Here is a 16,934-nt window from a genome sequence, read left to right as displayed (position 1 = left end):
ATCCCCAAAAAGAAAATACTTTCATCATTATTCAACACTTTCACCTTACTCACACATAATCACTGTTTTTGCAGAGGTGCTCAGAATACAACAGTTTAGAAGCATATACGTATAAACATACACTACATATCCCTCCAAACTGCCAATATCCCAAACCCATCCTTAATGATCATACCAAATACTCTGGAAATATCTCTTGGGCAAATAGGATTGCATTAACTTGGTGGAATATAGTAAGAAGTATACAGTGGAACCTCAAAAATCGGACTGCTCCCAACTCGACCAATTATGTAAGTGTATTTTTGTAAGTGCTTTTATAAGTGTATTTTTGAGGGTCTGAAATGGTCTAATCTAATTTACATTTTTCCTGATGGGAATAAATTCGTTCGGTAGCGACACTTGAACAGCCTTCTGGACCGAAGAAAGTTCTATATTTGAGGTTCCACTGTATTTGACATTCAAATGTTATAAGATGTAAGAAAATATTTGTTTTCTCTTATAATTTCCACAAAGTTTATTTTACTCATACATTATGAAAAATGTTTACTGAACTGTATATCAGTATTTACAAGCCACTCACAATGATCAGGGTTTACTGTTCTGAAGCTTTGCAATACTGTTTTCTGCGCCTCTAGTTCTGTTGTCTTTTTTTTTACTTCCTGTTTTTTGGTTAATTGTTTGCAATATATTTAGTTAAATTTTATGCGATGTCTGAAAGCTCATGTTTTTATGTCTTCTAAGGTATACCATTGTTTCAGTTTGAAGAAATCTTATGCTCTGCTTCTACTCTGGTATCAACTAGTTTACTGTCCTCCAGGGAGCTTCAGGTTAACATTCTCGTGAGAAAAGACAAGACGGTCTTGCATGTCTTTGGCCATGTCATCGAGGGAACTCTTGTTAGAGAAGCTGGAAGATGAAGACGACGAAAATGTAGACGATGAGGACATGGAAACCTGTGGGCAGGAAGAAAGGCTTAATAGTAACCACATTTTATCATCATCAAGCAATGCAACAAATGCCAAGTTTCCTCTTGGTTCCATATAGTTTATGTACTTACACTTTTCTAGGTATCTAAATATATTATCTATTTAAATACTACCGTATTTGCCAATCTATCTACTAATTCTGGTTAACATCTCTGTCTCTCTCTCTCTCTCTCCATCTCTCTCCCTCTCCATATACATACTATTTTTTTAACACATCGGCTGTTTCCCATCGAAGCAGGGTGACCCAAAAAGAAAAACAAGTTTCCCTTTTTCTTCTTCTTCTTTCAACAAACCGGCCACATCCCACCGAGGCAGGGTGGCCCAAAAAGAAAAACAAAAGTTTCTCTTTTTAAATTTAGTAATTTATACGGGAGAAGGGGTTACTAGCCCCTTGCTCCCGGCATGTTAGTCGCCTCTTACAACACGCATGACTTACGGAGGAATAATTCTGTTCCCTTGGTTCCTAGGCCTTGCCAAAATGTCAATTTTGCCAGATCAACAGAGGTCACACTATGATAATTCAACACTACACCTCTGACTCACCATAGACTGCTAGAAACTTTAATTCAACGTTAGTATAAATAAAACAGGTTTATTAATTACCATACTTACAAAGAATGCTGCGGTACAGTGGACCCTCGCCTAGCGATATTAATTGGTACCTGAGACCGAATAACGTTAGGCGAGTATTTTAGCGTTAGCCGAGGCAAAATGTTAGCGTTAAATGTGTCGTTACCCGAATTTAACGTTAGGCAATGCCATCGTTAGGAGAGGGTCCACTGTACTAACACTCCTAAAGTGGTAAACTTTACGGTTTTATTGGAAATGTATAAGTAATTACAAAGGTCTAGAAGTTGAGGGCTGTCATGATTGCTGTCCATTTTATAGTTGACTGTTTCATCGTGCATTTGTGATGTTTCATGGAGTTCATCTGAGGTACTTGAAGCCACAGGATTTTCAGATATAGGCCTACTACTGATAAGCCTTCTTCTTGGCTGTCTTCTTTAAACATTTCATGCAAGCAAAGTTGTTTCATGTGCTTTGCAATTTTTCAAGAATCAAATAAAAATGCATTAGCTCTTGCTCTGCCACAAAGGAACTTTGTTCTAGTATCTCTGATTAAGTCATCTGACACCTCTATTAACTTATCAATAGTTATGGCTGTTGACAAATTAATTGTTAGCAAATTACACTAAGAATCAGACAAAATCAAGGAATTGCTACCAACAACTGCAGTGCAAACAATACATGTGAGCATGTGCTACACACAACACTATCTTTAGCCACCCAGTAAACTAGTCTTGTAATTTTGTCTGCACTAAAAGATATGCAAGATCATCCAAGCATAGAAGCAGCAGAGAATAAGGCCTGGTCATGGACCGGGCCGCAGGGGCGTTGATCCCCGGAATAACCTCCAGGTAACCTAACCTCCAGGTTATATAATCAGTGTTTAACAGAAAATGGAAAGATAACACATTTATACATGTTTGAAATACAAAGATCTACAACATTTTCACCTTCTTAACTGAGCTTGAGGAAACTGAAGAAGATTGTTGGACGGAAGATGATGATTGTTGTACTGTGGAGGTGGAGGTGGTGAGAGCTCCAGCAGGCTTGGCACCATCACCTTCCTGTAAAACAACACAACAATAACAACAGTAGCAATAATAATAATTAAAAAAAAAGTTGTTACAAGATTGTATTAAATGTCATTTTATTTTATAAACACATCGACCGTCTCCCACCAAGGCAGGGTGGCCTGAAAAAGAAAAACTTTCAACATCATTTACACCATCACTGTCTTGCCAGAGGCATGCCTACACTACAGTTATAAAACTGCAACATTAACCCTTTCAGGGTCCAAGGCCAAAATCTGAAGTCACGCACCAGTGTCCAAGAAATTTTGAAAAAAAAAAAAATTATTTTTTCTTACAGAATTAAAGAGCATATTTTTGTGAAGGTAATAAAACAAAAAAAATTAGAATCTGATCAGTACTTACCGAGATACAGTGCCAAGAAGTTTGTAGAAAATGATGTGGTGGCGGCAACATCGACGAATTCCACATACGCGTATTATATTATTTTGTTGTTTTAGTTGTTTTTTCTTTTCTTTTCCAATTTTTTTCTATTCCTACTAACATTTGGGGCCTGAGAGACCAATACTGTATATAATTTATATATATAAACTCACTGTATTGAACACAATAACCGCACTAAAGTTATTATCATATTATTGTTTACCACTGTTGTTTATTACAATAAACATGCACAAATATTGTATAATACTAATGTTCTATCATATATTTACATATTTACAATCACTGGACATGGTTTTAGAACTGCTGGAGCTTGTGGAACTCCTTGAAACAAGGCACCATGCACAGAGGCACCTTACATTCCTCACACATAAACCGAGTGTCTTTGCGTCTTTGTTGCCGTCGTTTTGTTTGTGCACAGACAATGCATCTCTTCTGAGCAAATTTCTTTTGAGTTGAAGGAAGCTGTATTATGAAATGATCACCTTCTCTTCTCAAACGCTTGGGTATATTGTGATGAATTCGAGGACCATGTTGTATTGCAGGTGTTGTTACCTGGTACTTCATTATGAGTTGTCTGACAACAGACAAACAAAATTCACCATACGGTGGTCTGTTACCAGTCTTTATTTGGTACATATTATATGCATTCAGCATTGAAATGTCCATGAGATGGAAGAAAAGTTTCATGTACCACTTGTAACTCTTACGAACACAGTCAACAAAACCAATCTGCATGTCACACTTGTCAACCAAGCGCATGTTTTGTGTATAATCAATCACTGTCACTGGTTTTCGAATACGTTCATTAGTCACTCGATCAACTTTGCCACTGTCTTGCATTTCATTATGGTGAATGGTTGTCAACAATGTGACATCTCGTTTGTCATGCCACCGTAATGCCATGATGTCATTGGCAGTAAACACCTGCACGTCATCACCACGAACACCTGCGTTGAGCCTGGGCATATGTTTACGATTAGAACGCACTGTGCCACACACATCTGTCTTGTTCACTCGCATGAAATCACTGAGTAATGGGCTTGTGTACCAGTTATCGGTATATAATGTATGGCCCTTACCAAGATAAGGTGCCATCATGTTTCTCACTACGTCACCTGATATACCCAATAACATCTTGGTATCTTTCAATGTTTTACTACCCGTGTATACAACAATATCCAACACCAGGCCACTGTCACAATCACAGAGTACAAACAATTTTATACCAAAGCGGTTCCTCTTGCTCGGTATATACTGCTTGAATGACAGTCTACCTTTGAACAAAATCAAAGACTCGTCAATTACAAGATTCTTGAATGGATAAAAGTATATCCTGAACTTTTGTTTGAGATACATGAAAACATTTCTAATCTTGTATAACCTGTCACTTCTGTCAGGCCTGGTTTTGTCAGAGAAGTGCAACATACGTAACAGTAAGATAAACCTGTTCACTGGTATTATTTCACTGAAGGATGGGGTACAAATTAGCCGATCTGTGGACCAGTATGCTTTTATATTATGCTTATAGACGTGAGGCATAAGCATTATTGTTGCAAAAAGCAAATACATTTCTGCAACAGTCGTCTCTTTCCACCTGTGTAGTCTTGACTGTGGTGATAAGATCGTATTTGCCATGGTGTACTGAAAATACTTATTACTTTCCCTGACAATAGTTTCCATCAATGGCTGGTCAAAGAATAATTCAAAGAATTCCAGTTCATTGGCCGTGGTTCCAAGGGGACAGGTAGGTAGAATTCCACTTTGCGAGTCATCAAAGTGGTGAGGGCTGGGAACAAAATTGGGATTTTGCTGCCAATCCCAGATACGGTTTGCTGGTGGATACTGGACATCATAGGCTGGTTGTACGGGTGGTTGTGGCGGGCTGGTGGGTGACGCTCCGCTTTGTCCTTGAACTGACGAGTCAGCAGCGTGGGTTCCCGCGTGGCACAGCGAGTCACGCATGGCGGTGCCACTACCACCACCAGCCCCACTAACACCATCCACTGATGTCTGTGGCCCATCCATGCCAAGTGTAGCCACATCATCCTCACTATCACTACCTAAAACGGGTGTAGGGCCACGGGATGTACTCCGGGATGTACTACGGGATGTACTCCGTCCCCTGGGCATAGCATAGGGTACACTACCCGAGCGCATGCGGCGGCGCACATACCGACGCTTCACTGGTGAATATGTTTCCTCACTATCACTACTCGAATGATCGTCGAGCGCAATAAAATCACAATCCACGTCAGAATCATCGTCATTACTGAAGTCAGAGGCCAGACCACGGGAAAATATTAGTTTTCTCTTACGTTTAGGAACAACCGACCGTGAGTCACGAGTGCCCACACCAGAGGTAGAAGGTCGAGGATCGTCGGGGTTTTCTGCACTATTATCGATATCCTGGTCATTATTTTCGGTCACTAACTCATCAAAGCCGTAGAATTCGTCTTCATTTCCACTTCCATCAGTGTCAGAACTATCAGACAGGAAGAGGAGAGTCCCAATTTTCCGGGGAGTGAGAGCTGACTTGCGACGAGACATGGTGAACAAGGGTGACTGAGCCGGCGTTCCCACAATGCTATGCAGGCGCCTAGATTTTTTGTTTATGGCGCACACCCACCGCGCAGACCCATTCTCTCATATGTAGGCCTATGAGCGCTTTCGCGCTAAATTTGACGGCGCTAGAATTTTGGCGTAGATCTACGGTTTGGACACTCACCGACCAGCCGTAGATCTACGGGACGGACCCTGAAAGGGTTAACACCCCTCCTTCAGAGTGCCGACACTGTACTTCTCATCTCCAGGACTCAAGTCCGGCCTGCTGGTTTCCCTGAATCCCTTGATAAATGTTACCTTGCTTACACTCCAACAGCACGTCAAGTCATAAAAACCATTTGTCTCCATTTGCTCCTATCTAACACGCTCACGCACGCTTGCTGGAAGTCCAATCCCTTCGCACACAAAACCTCCTTTATCCCCTCCCTCAAACCTCTCCTAGGCCGACCCATACCCCCGCCTTCCCTCCACTACAGATTTGTAAACTCTCGAAGTCATTCTATTTCATTCCATCCACTCTACATGCCATATCAGTTATATTTTGGATGCCAAGGTATACTGCTGACAGTAATGAAGAAAAGACAGAGGGATAGAACAAGCTTTTGTAATAATATTTAGGTTAGTGTATAACGTCATCAAGCTGACTGTACAATTCTACATAATTATTGTCACAATAAACCATTTTCTCTGTACGTGTGTCCTATTCAATGATGCGTCCTCAATGACGTAGTTCAATGTGATGAACACTGGCAGGTCTATGTGATGAGTCCTTGCCTCAATGATACAGTTCTACATGACGGACAATCAACGAGTTAAGATATATCAACTCTAGGCATATTAATTCGGCTTAAGTAATGTGTAATTTCAACTAATGCATTTTTCTTTTCTTTTTTTTTTCAACATGTCACCTGTCTCCCACAAAGGCAGGGTGACCCAAAAAAAAGAAAGAAACACTCTCACCATCATTCAACACCATCATTCACACAATCACTGTCTTTACAGAGGCACCCAGATATGCCAGTTTAGATGTCACTCCAAACAGTCAATATCCCAAACCCCTCCTTTAAAGTGCAGGAATTGTACTTCCCACCTCCAGGACTCAAGTCTGGCTAACCATAATAAAAAGTTCAATCTGGAGAACGTCTGGACCCCAAGAGTCAATCAAAGATTGATCTGTGGAGCATTAGGTCTCTGATGGTAGATCTCAGATAACTAAGATATTAAATTAACTCGTGAAAGACCCTGTGATGAGATATCAGAATGTTCTCGACTAAAGGACTCCAATGGAAATAAGTCACTGTCTGACTTTATTGGTTATCCCAGGTTCTCTACACATACGCTGCTATGTATGATAATCTATGTAACTGTATTTGTGTATACCTGAATAAACTTACATACCTACTTATGCCGGGCACACATACGCTGTCACAGTAATTCGGCTGATGTTTATATAAGTAGTAGGCTGGTACACAGCAACCACCCAGGAAGGTACTACTGTCCTGCCAAATGAGTGTAAGACAGAAACCTGTATTTGTTTTACGTGATGGTGTCTTTTTTTCTGTCTCAGACATACGAGATAACAGGTATACAGTGGAACCTCAAATATCAAACTTTCTTTGTTCCAGACGGCTGTTCGAGTGCTGTTACTAAATTAATTTATTCCCATCAGGAATAATGTAAATTAGATTAGTTCATTTCAGACCCTCAAAAATACACTTATAAAAGTACTTATAAAAATACACTTACATAACTGGTTGAGTTGGGAGCAGTTCGATATTTGAGGTTCCACTGTATCTTGCTAATTTTACTTAGTTAGGTCACACTACACATGCATGTACACATTTATGTATACACACTCATCTGAGTTTTCTTTGATTTTTTCTTAATAGTTCTTGTTCTTATTATTTTCCTTTCATATCCATGGGGAAGTGGAATGAACCATACATGTTGTAAAAGTCAACTAAAATGCCTGGAGTTTACTAAATATAAAAAAAGAAGAAAACTAAAGCATTTATTGTTTTAATAAATTTGTTGCTCTGTCAGACATACCCTCTTTGGAGCCTTGACAGTGAGGACACCGTCCTTAGAGAGTGCAGTGGAGACTGCGTCAATGTCGGCATTATTAGGCAGCGTGAACTCCTTGTAGAATGATTTTGATGACACGGTGGAACCATCTTCAGATTTCTGGAAGGCAGCATACACATGGGAATATGAAAAATTAGTTGCTAATGAAAGACCTCTGTTATTAACAATGTAAGTATTTACATAAAAGTTTCTGGAATTAACTAGTGATAAATGATAAGTTTTATTTCTACAAAAGAATAGATGACATTACTGACATACTTTACAGAAAGCCTTTGGTTATGCAGAGCATGTCAGGCAGCTTCAAAATAAACTAACTACAGTGGACCCCCGCATAACGATTACCTCTGAATGCGACCAATTATGTAAGTGTATTTATGTAAGTGCGTTTGTACGTGTATGTTTGGGGGTCTGAAATGGACTAATCTACTTCACAATATTCCTTATGGGAACAAATTCGGTCAGTACTGGCACCTGAACATACTTCAGGAGTGAAAAAATATCATTAACCGGGGGTCCACTGTACTTATAACTTACAATGGTTAATAATGTGTTTTAGCACATTTACTACAATGTCAATTACAGTATAATCTCAGAATTTAACGTCAGCCATGTTGATCCCCAGGCACAAATAGCATAGGTGACGTAGGGATAGACAAGTGAATAGTACAGTGGACCCCCGCTTAACGATTACCTCCGAATGCGACCAATTATGTAAGTGTATTTATGTAAGTGCATTTGTATGTGTATGTTTGGGGGTCTGAAATGGACTAATCTACTTCACAATATTCCTTACGGAACAAATTTGGTCAGTACTGGCACCTGAACGTACTTCTGGAATGAAAAAAATATCATTAACCGGGGGTCCACTGTATAGTGTGAGTAGGGCTGATTGTGGGGTGTAGTAACGTATCTTGGAGAAGATCCCAACTGTTTTGGATACTTTTTTTGCTATGTGTTGGATATGGGTAGTGAATTTCAGGTTGGTGTCAAGGTACAGGTCCAGGAAGTATTGGTTACAATCATGATAAACATAACCCCTGCTTCCCAATCTCAAAACACCAACTTCTATACATCTTTTAGTAATATCAACCTCTACTTTTGAGCTAATAACAGTGAAAATACTTTCCATGTTTTTGGTTTTGATTATGAAAGAGTATAAGGAGGTTTTGTGTGCAAGGGGCTTGGACTTCCAGCGGGCATGCATGAGCGTGTTTGGTAGGAGTGAATGGAGACAAATGGTTTTTAATACTTGACGTGCTGTTGGAGTGTGAGCAAAGTAACATTTATGAAGGGATTCAGGGAAACCGGCAGGCCGGACTTGAGTCCTGGAGATGGGAAGTACAGTGCCTACACTCTGAAAGAGGGGTGTTAATGTTGTAGTTTAAAAACTGTAGTGTAAAGCACCCTTCTGGCAAGACAGTGATGGAGTGAATGATGGTGAAAGTTTTTCTTTTTCGGGCCACCCTGCCTTGGTGGGAATCGGCTAGTGTGTTAATAATAAAAAAATATAAGACTGAAAAAAAGATGCAAGTTGCAGTTTGCATATTCAAGGTAAAACAAGTGCTAAATACTGTAGTAAGAATTTTAAAGACGAGAGTGAGATTATTTTTAGAATTACATAGTAGAATCAAAGAATTGCAAATGTGTTAAGAGCAACAGAATTACAGAACTGTGTCTGAAAGTGTACTGAGACATTACAAGAGGCACCTGATAGAGAAAATGGAGAGAGAATGGAAGGAAATAGAATGGCTTCGAGAGTGTACAAGTCTGTAGTGGAGGAAAGGCAGGGTAGGGGTTGGCCTAGGAAAGGTTGGAGGGAGGGAGTAAAGGAGGTTTTGTGTGCGAGGGGCTCGAACTTCCAGCAAGCATGCATGAGCATGTTAGACAGAAGTGAATGGAGACAAGTGGCTTTTAGGACTTGACGTGCTGTCGGAGTGTAAGCAGGGTAACATTTATGAAGGGATTCAGGGAAACCGGCAGGCCGGACTTGAGTCCTGGAGATGGGAAGTACAGTGTCTACACTCTGAAGGAAGGGTGTTAATGTTGCAGTTTTATAACTGTAGTGTAACCATGCCTCTGGCAAGACAGTGATGGAGTGAATGATGATAAAAGTCTTTCTTTTTCAGGCCACCCTGCCTAGGTGGGAGACAGTCGATGTGTTAATTAAAAAAAAAAAAATGTATGTAGATGTATCAGAAGATGGCTTTATGCAAGACAAGATGAATCTGTTGGTGAGGGAATAAAGGCAGCTTTATGTTGAGGATCCATCAAGGTAATGATATTAACAGTGAAACTAAATAAATATTCTCTCAATTTGCTGCATTTTACTTTGTTTTAGTCTTAATGACTTTCTTCCCACAACTGTATCTGATATTACACTGAATGGATTTGCCCAAATTTATCACTTTACTTGTGACAATTTAACTCTACTTTTCCTAAGGCTTACCTTGCAGTGCTTGCCCTCAACCACAACACAGTCATCTACCACTCATACTTGAAGGTCATTTACCTTGCAGTGCTTGCCCTCAACCACAACACAGTCATCTACCACTCATACTTGAAGGTCATTTACCTTGCAGTGCTTGCCCTCAACCACAACACAGTCATCTACCACTCATACTTGAAGGTCATTTACCTTGCAGTACTTGCCCTCAACCACAACACAGTCATCTACCACTCATACTTGAAGGTCATTTACCTTGCAGTGCTTGCCCTCAACCACAACACAGTCATCTACCACTCATACTTGAAGGTCATTTACCTTGCAGTACTTTCCCTCAACCACAACACGGTCATCTACCACCCGTACTTGAAGGTCATTTGGGCTGAAGTCCTTCACGTCCATTACAGCCTGAAAGAACAGTGATAATTTTAGAGAGATCTAATTCTACCCTTTAAAATTCATCATATTCACCTGAGTGTTATGCAAGTAAACCTGAGCTAACAATATACTGTACTTCAAATAAGCCAGACAGTATGTATGTTGCAATGGCTTTACTGGGTTATCTTGGGTTTTTAACCCTCAGGGCTAATAATCCAGACAAAATCTCCTTCAGGGTTCACATTCAGTGGGTAACTAGTTTCTTGAGTTCCTTCATAAGTGTTACTTTGCTCACACTCCATCAACACATTGAATCCTTTATACCACTTATCTCTAGTCGGCTCAACCTAATGTGATAAACTAACAAAAGTGATCCTATAACTAAATATAAAGCATTATTTACAAAACAAATTTAGCTGGAAAAATTACAGAAAAAAGTACAGTATTTATTTTCAAAGTCCATACTATACACAGTATGACATACTCTGTTCTGAATGTTTACCAGTAATTATGCAGCTCCTCAGTATGTATCTAATGAGGGGTGCCTTGATACTGAAGGTTCTTGGTCCAGGGAAATGTAGCCACCTTTTCTCGTCTTGGAGCAAACCTGATTGCAGAGACTCCCCTACTTACGAACAGGCTCAGTAAGTCCATTTGCTCATAAATCCAAGTACAGTGGACCCCCGGTTTACGATATTATTTCATTCCAGAAGTATGTTCAGGTGCCGGTACTGACCGAATTTGTTCCCATAAGGAATATTGTGAATTAGATTAGTCCATTTCAGACCCCCAAACATACACATACAAACGCACTTACATAATTGGTCGCATTGGGAGCTGATCGTAAACCGGGGGTCCACTGTATTGTATAGTAGTGTAGCATATGTATATATGAACATCAAGTAACCCAGAAGTGTATATACTGTACTGTAGTTTAAACATATATATGAACACAAGAAAAATATATACTGTACACTAGTAAACATAATGTGTATTAAATGAAATCAAGTTTATATTTACAATAAAGTCTGTAAATAATATAAATTTAATAAAACAGACGGTGAGAAGGTGTTGCTCTGAATGTCGTAGCTTCTGAAGTTGATGGCACTGATTCAGGGGCTCCTGGCAAGTTGTCTTTGTCTACCCTCTTGAAGTCTAGGGATGTCTGGGTGGTGGCCTCCTCCTTCTCTTCATAAATGAGATGGTAGCAGTGAATTGCATCATGGACAGCTCCTGAAACCTTGCTGTGCCACTCCACATTCAGATCCTGTGATTCAAACAATGACAGATTCTTCAAGCAAACCGAACCCCTTTGCTGTCAACTTTGTCTGGAAGCGCTTGGGTTCTGGTACCATAACAATCACAAATAACACTGAATTTGTGAAGAGAGCATAAGTACACATATGAACAGTGCCGCTAGAGTAACCTACTATGTACTGTTTACATCTCGGTGCTTCCCGCACAACATTGCCACCACCATGTGACGGACTGCGAACTAAATCTAACACCAAATTTTTTTACTTCGAGGTAAATTGTTCGTATTATCGAAAGTTCGCAACACGAGTGTTTGTATGTAGGAGTCTCTCTGTGTATTATATTCCTCAGGTCCTGCATAACCCCTAAGTATTTAGCACTCCACCATGAATATAACAGCAATAATAATCCTTAGCATGTACCTGGAGAGAGTTCCGGGGGTTAATGCCCCCGCGGCCCGGTCTGTGACCAGGCGGCGGCCTGGTGGATCAGAGCCTGATCAACCAGGCTGTTACTGCTGGCTGCACGCAAACCAACGTACGAGCCAAAGCACGGCTGGTCAGGTACCGACTTTAGGTGCTTGTCCAGTGCCAGCTTGAAGACTGCCAGGGGTCTATTGGTAATCCCCCTTATGTATGCTGGGAGGCAGTTGAACAGTCTCGGGCCCCTGACACTTATTGTATGGTCTCTTAACGTGCTAGTGATACCCCTGCTTTTCATTGGGGGGATGTTGCATCGTCTGCCAATTCTTTTGCTTTCTTTGTGAGTGATTTTCGTGTGCAAGTTCGGTACTAGTCCCTCTAGTACAAGGTTTCAACCTAGATGCAACATGCACTTTGCAATATGACCCAACTAACCTGAAATTTGCCATCCTTCTCAGTGATCTGGAGAGCTTGAGAGGCATAGAGATCTTCATCAATTTTGCTGCTGCGGATTTTACTGTAGACATCCCGACACTGTGATCGCGATCCCACATCAACCTAGGTAAGGCAAAAGGCATTTTACTTTATATACTATTATGTATTATTTATTTGTTATTCTTAGAAGCTTTATCCATAACTAAAGTCTTAGATATGCACCTAGGAAGTAGATTAGTTTATCTGTTGAAACTGAATTCAGAAATGAGATTAATTTTTCTCAAACTCTCCTCTTTGCTTTACAACTCCCTTAAAGGGTGGGTGAGGTGCCTTGATGCTGGAAATAAAGCTGTTCTTCCTTTATATCAAATATAATTACTACATGTTTCCCAGATGCTGTCTGACCTCTGTAGGCTTGGTGCTACCTCATGATGATGATATTATAATTCTTAGAAAGGAACTTAGTGGAAATAAGTGAGTTTATTGCACTAGCCTAAGTTAACTTTTATCATAGTTGTGGGGTAGCTCCTTCATGTCACAAGGGAAGGACCTGGGTGCAGTCCTGGGTCAGCTGATATTGGACAGTTACACTTTATAAAATGTCAAAGATTGCAAACCATATTCTAGTAAACTAACCTAATTGTATAACTGCTCAGGAGTTGTAGGTAAATTTTAATGCTGCCTGAAATGCTCTGCACACCAAGAGGCTTTTTTATATAGTAGTGTATGCTTTTTTTTTTTTCAACAAGTCGGCCGTCTCCCACCGAGGCAGGGTGACCCAAAGAGAAAGAAAATACCCAAAAAGAAAATACTTTCATCATCATTCAGCACTTTCACCTCACTCACACATAATCACTGTTTAAAGAGTTGCCCAGAATACAACAGTTTAGAAGTATATACGTATAAAAATACACAATATATCCCTCCAAACTGCCAATATCCCAAACCCCTCCTTTAAAGTGCAGGCAGGTTGAGGGACTGATTACCTCATTCTCCTCCTGTTCTTCAAGTTTCTCCTTTGTATGGACTGATGAAGCCACTGTGTGGCGAAACGTTTCCTCAATAAAGATACCCAAGTGTTGTGTCTAATTTAACAATGTGTCGGTTCTTTGAACCATTCATCTACAAGTTTATTAACTAATCAAATGTTAGAACCTGGTTCCTTACCTCTGTAATCTTTCAACTACCATCCAAAGGATGAGTAAGTGGTAAATAAAAAGAGCTATACGTATGTATTTTGTAATTTCTTTTGTTACCTGAAGTCCTGAGTTATCAAACTTGTCGAGGATAGACTGGACAGCCTTATCAAAATCCTCCCAGGCATCGGTGAAGAATGCATCGTCAAAGAAGCTCTCTCTCTTGATGAGGCTGAGTGTCTTTCCTGTCATCAAAGCCATCTTTCAATCTGAAACTTGAAGTTTAAGTTAGAAATTACTTTAAAGCACTTAAGCACTGCAGAGACTGATCTCAACTATACAAGTTTAGCTTTTAATTTTCATATTTTTTTCTGGCTCTAGCTGAGAGTAAATATTAGTCTCTACAAATAATGTCATAATAAACAACTGCTAGAGAATGAACAGAAGAATGAAAGAGGTTCTGTAAGAGCCAGGTCCTTCATGGCAGGACAGTGCAGTGCTGGGCCTGCCACACACAGCAGTCAACATCATCAGTGTTTTCATATCCTGTGAAGAGCCTAATGATAGTTTATATACAAACAGTTTGTCACTTTGGGAATTATTATTATTTTTTTTTTTTTTTTTTTCAACAAGTCGGCCGTCTCCCACCGAGGCAGGGTGACCCAAAAAAGAAAGAAAATCCCCAAAAAGAAAATACTTTCATCATCATTCAACACTTTCACCACACTCGCACATTATCACTGTTTTTGCAGAGGTGCGCTAAGCCACAAGGACTATACAGCGCTGCAGGACAAGAAGGAAGCGAGGGCATCAGGTGGCAAAAGGGAGATGGATGAGTAATAGGTTACAGATAACAGCGGGGTAGTGGATGGTGAAAGGGTAAAGGGCAGCAAGAGACTGAACTAGAAAGGGCTGAGGGGAGTGCGAAAAGTATCATCAGAGTTTGTGGAGTAAATCAGTCGTTGTCAAGAAGTCAATGAGAGAGTCAGGATTAAAGGAGGGTCCATCAGCAAGAAGGGAAGGTAAAGAGAGAGTAGTAGAACAAAGACGACGACGGAGGTAAATTCTGCGTGCTCGTTGATAGAGAGGGCAGTCTAACAGAATGTGGCTGACTGATACTGGAACTTGACACTGCTCACAGAGAGGAACAGGGTGCCTCTCCATGAGATACCCATGAGTAAGACGAGTGTGACCAATGGGAAGGCTGGAGAGAGTGGTCTCCCAACCTTGGCACTGATGACAAGAAGACGGCCAGTAACCTATGCTCGGTTTAATAGAATGAAGTTTGTTACCGAGCAGAGTTGACCAACGTTGTTGCCAACGGGTGCGAAGGTGGGTAGCTATTACAGCAAAATAGTCCAGAAATGGAACACCTCGATAGGAAATTGGTAGGTCATGTACTGCTGACCGTGCAGCAGTGTCTGCCTGTTCATTGCCCTGTACGTCGACATGACCAGGGACCCAACAAAAAACAATATCTTTATGTTTGGTAGAGATACGGCGTAGCCAAAGTTGGATACGGAGAACTAGGGGATGAGATGTATCAAATTTTCGTATAGCCTGTAGAGCACTAAGGGAGTGTCACTTTGGGAAGCACAGGTCTAATTAACATTGTTTTCATGTTTTTTTTTTTTTTATTTTTTTTTTTTTTTTGCATCACCAGAGCTAAAATGTGAGCTTCTTATGGCTTTATTGATAGCATCCTCAGCTTACACTGAGTGACTGGGGATCACACCCCAGCAGGTACTAGGTACCTGGGTGTTGGTTTAATGTTGTGCACCACTTCCTGGGGAATGTACTGTACTTAACGGTTTATAAGACATGGTTTATAAGACTTGTTTTAGTTTCAATAGCTCGGCATCAGATGTAACTGGGAGAGCTACAGCCCACCTCACACCCCAAACTTATAGCTCCTGTCGCTGACCTTCCGTTTATAGGACACAGGGTGATTTTTGGAGACATTCTATGGGAAAAATGCATCTAATAAGCTGTGAAATATGGTATGTACATATGTATGTGTGCATGCATTTGTGTGTGTACTCACCTAATTGTGGTTGCAGGGGTCTATTCATAGTTCCTGGCCCCGCCTCTTCACCGGTCACTACTAGGTCCATTCTCTCCCTGCTCCATGAGCTTCATCATACCTCTTCATAAAGCTATGTATGGATCCTGCCTCTACTACATCACTCTCCAGAGTGTTCCACTTCCTGACAACTCCATGGCTGAAGAAATACTTCCTAACATCCCTGTGACTTGTTTGAGTTTTCAACTTCCAGTTGTGACCCCTTGTTGCTGTGTCACATCTTAAACATTCTCTCCTTATCTCCAGGACTAGTCTTGTTACAAACATGTTTGACCAGGTGTGGGTTCCACACTGGTGCCGCATACTCCAATATGGGCCTGACGTACACGGTGTAGCGCCGTGAATGCCTTACTTAGATGTCGAAAAGCTATTCTCAGGTTTGCCAGGCGCCCATGTGCTGCAGCAGTTATTTGGCTGATGTGCTCAGTATGATGCTCACCCCAAGATCCTTTTCCTTGAGTGAGTTTTGCAGTCTCTGACCTCTTAGGCTGTACTCCGTCTTTAGTCTTCTTTGTCCTTCCCCTGGGGTTAAACTCCAGGAGCCATTTGTTGGACCAGGCTTGCAGCCTGTCCAGATTTCCTTGTAGGCTTACCTGATCCTTGTCCCCTTGTATTTTTCCCATTAGTTTCACCTGACTATCCCTTCCATTATGTCATTCACTTATACAAGAAACAGCACTGGACCTAGGACTGACCCTTGTCAAACCCCACTTGACACATGCACCGAAACACTTTATTTCCTTCCTATCAGGTATTCCCTGATCCATTGCAGTACTTTCCCAGTGTGTGTGTGTGTGTGTGTGTGTGTGTGTGTGTGTGTGTGTGTGAGAGAGAGAGAGAGAGAGAGAGAATGGATTGAGGAGTAACAGTGATAAGATAAGATAAGATAAGATTTCGTTGGGATTTTTAACCCCGGAGGGTTAGCCACCCAGGATAACCCAAGAAAGTCAGTGCGTCATCGAGGACTGTCTAACTTATTTCCATTGGGGTCCTTAATCTTGTCCCCCAGGATGCGACCCACACCAGTCGACTAACACCCAGGTACCTATTTGCTGCTAGGTGAACAGGACAATAGGTGTAAGGAAACGTGTCGAAATGTTTCCACCCACCG

General features: G+C 40.8%; 1 protein-coding gene across 2 annotated transcripts in view; it reads right to left on the bottom strand.

The window, feature by feature from the left end:
* Nucleotides 1-485: 485 nt before the first annotated feature.
* LOC128700862 (protein lethal(2)essential for life) overlaps nt 486-16,934 on the bottom strand; it is a 47,780-nt gene continuing 31,331 nt past the window's right edge. The window contains exons 2-7 of one of the 2 annotated variants that reach the window (XM_070104717.1): nt 13,861-14,015; nt 12,605-12,727; nt 10,434-10,523; nt 7,637-7,771; nt 2,504-2,617; nt 486-953 (exon numbers count right to left, since the gene is read on the bottom strand). In XM_070104717.1, the coding sequence (XP_069960818.1) occupies nt 804-953; nt 2,504-2,617; nt 7,637-7,771; nt 10,434-10,523; nt 12,605-12,727; nt 13,861-14,001 (753 nt within the window). In that variant the 5' untranslated portion in view covers nt 14,002-14,015 and the 3' untranslated portion in view covers nt 486-803. The remainder of the gene's footprint in view (nt 954-2,503; nt 2,618-7,636; nt 7,772-10,433; nt 10,524-12,604; nt 12,728-13,860; nt 14,016-16,934) is intronic. The other variant, XM_070104718.1, reaches the window with a different exon arrangement.

The sequence above is a fragment of the Cherax quadricarinatus genome, chromosome 94 (assembly GCF_038502225.1).
Source record: "Cherax quadricarinatus isolate ZL_2023a chromosome 94, ASM3850222v1, whole genome shotgun sequence".
NCBI lineage: Eukaryota > Metazoa > Arthropoda > Malacostraca > Decapoda > Parastacidae > Cherax > Cherax quadricarinatus.
Note: the sequence above shows the minus strand (reverse complement) of the source record. Positions and strands in the feature narration are given on the sequence as shown.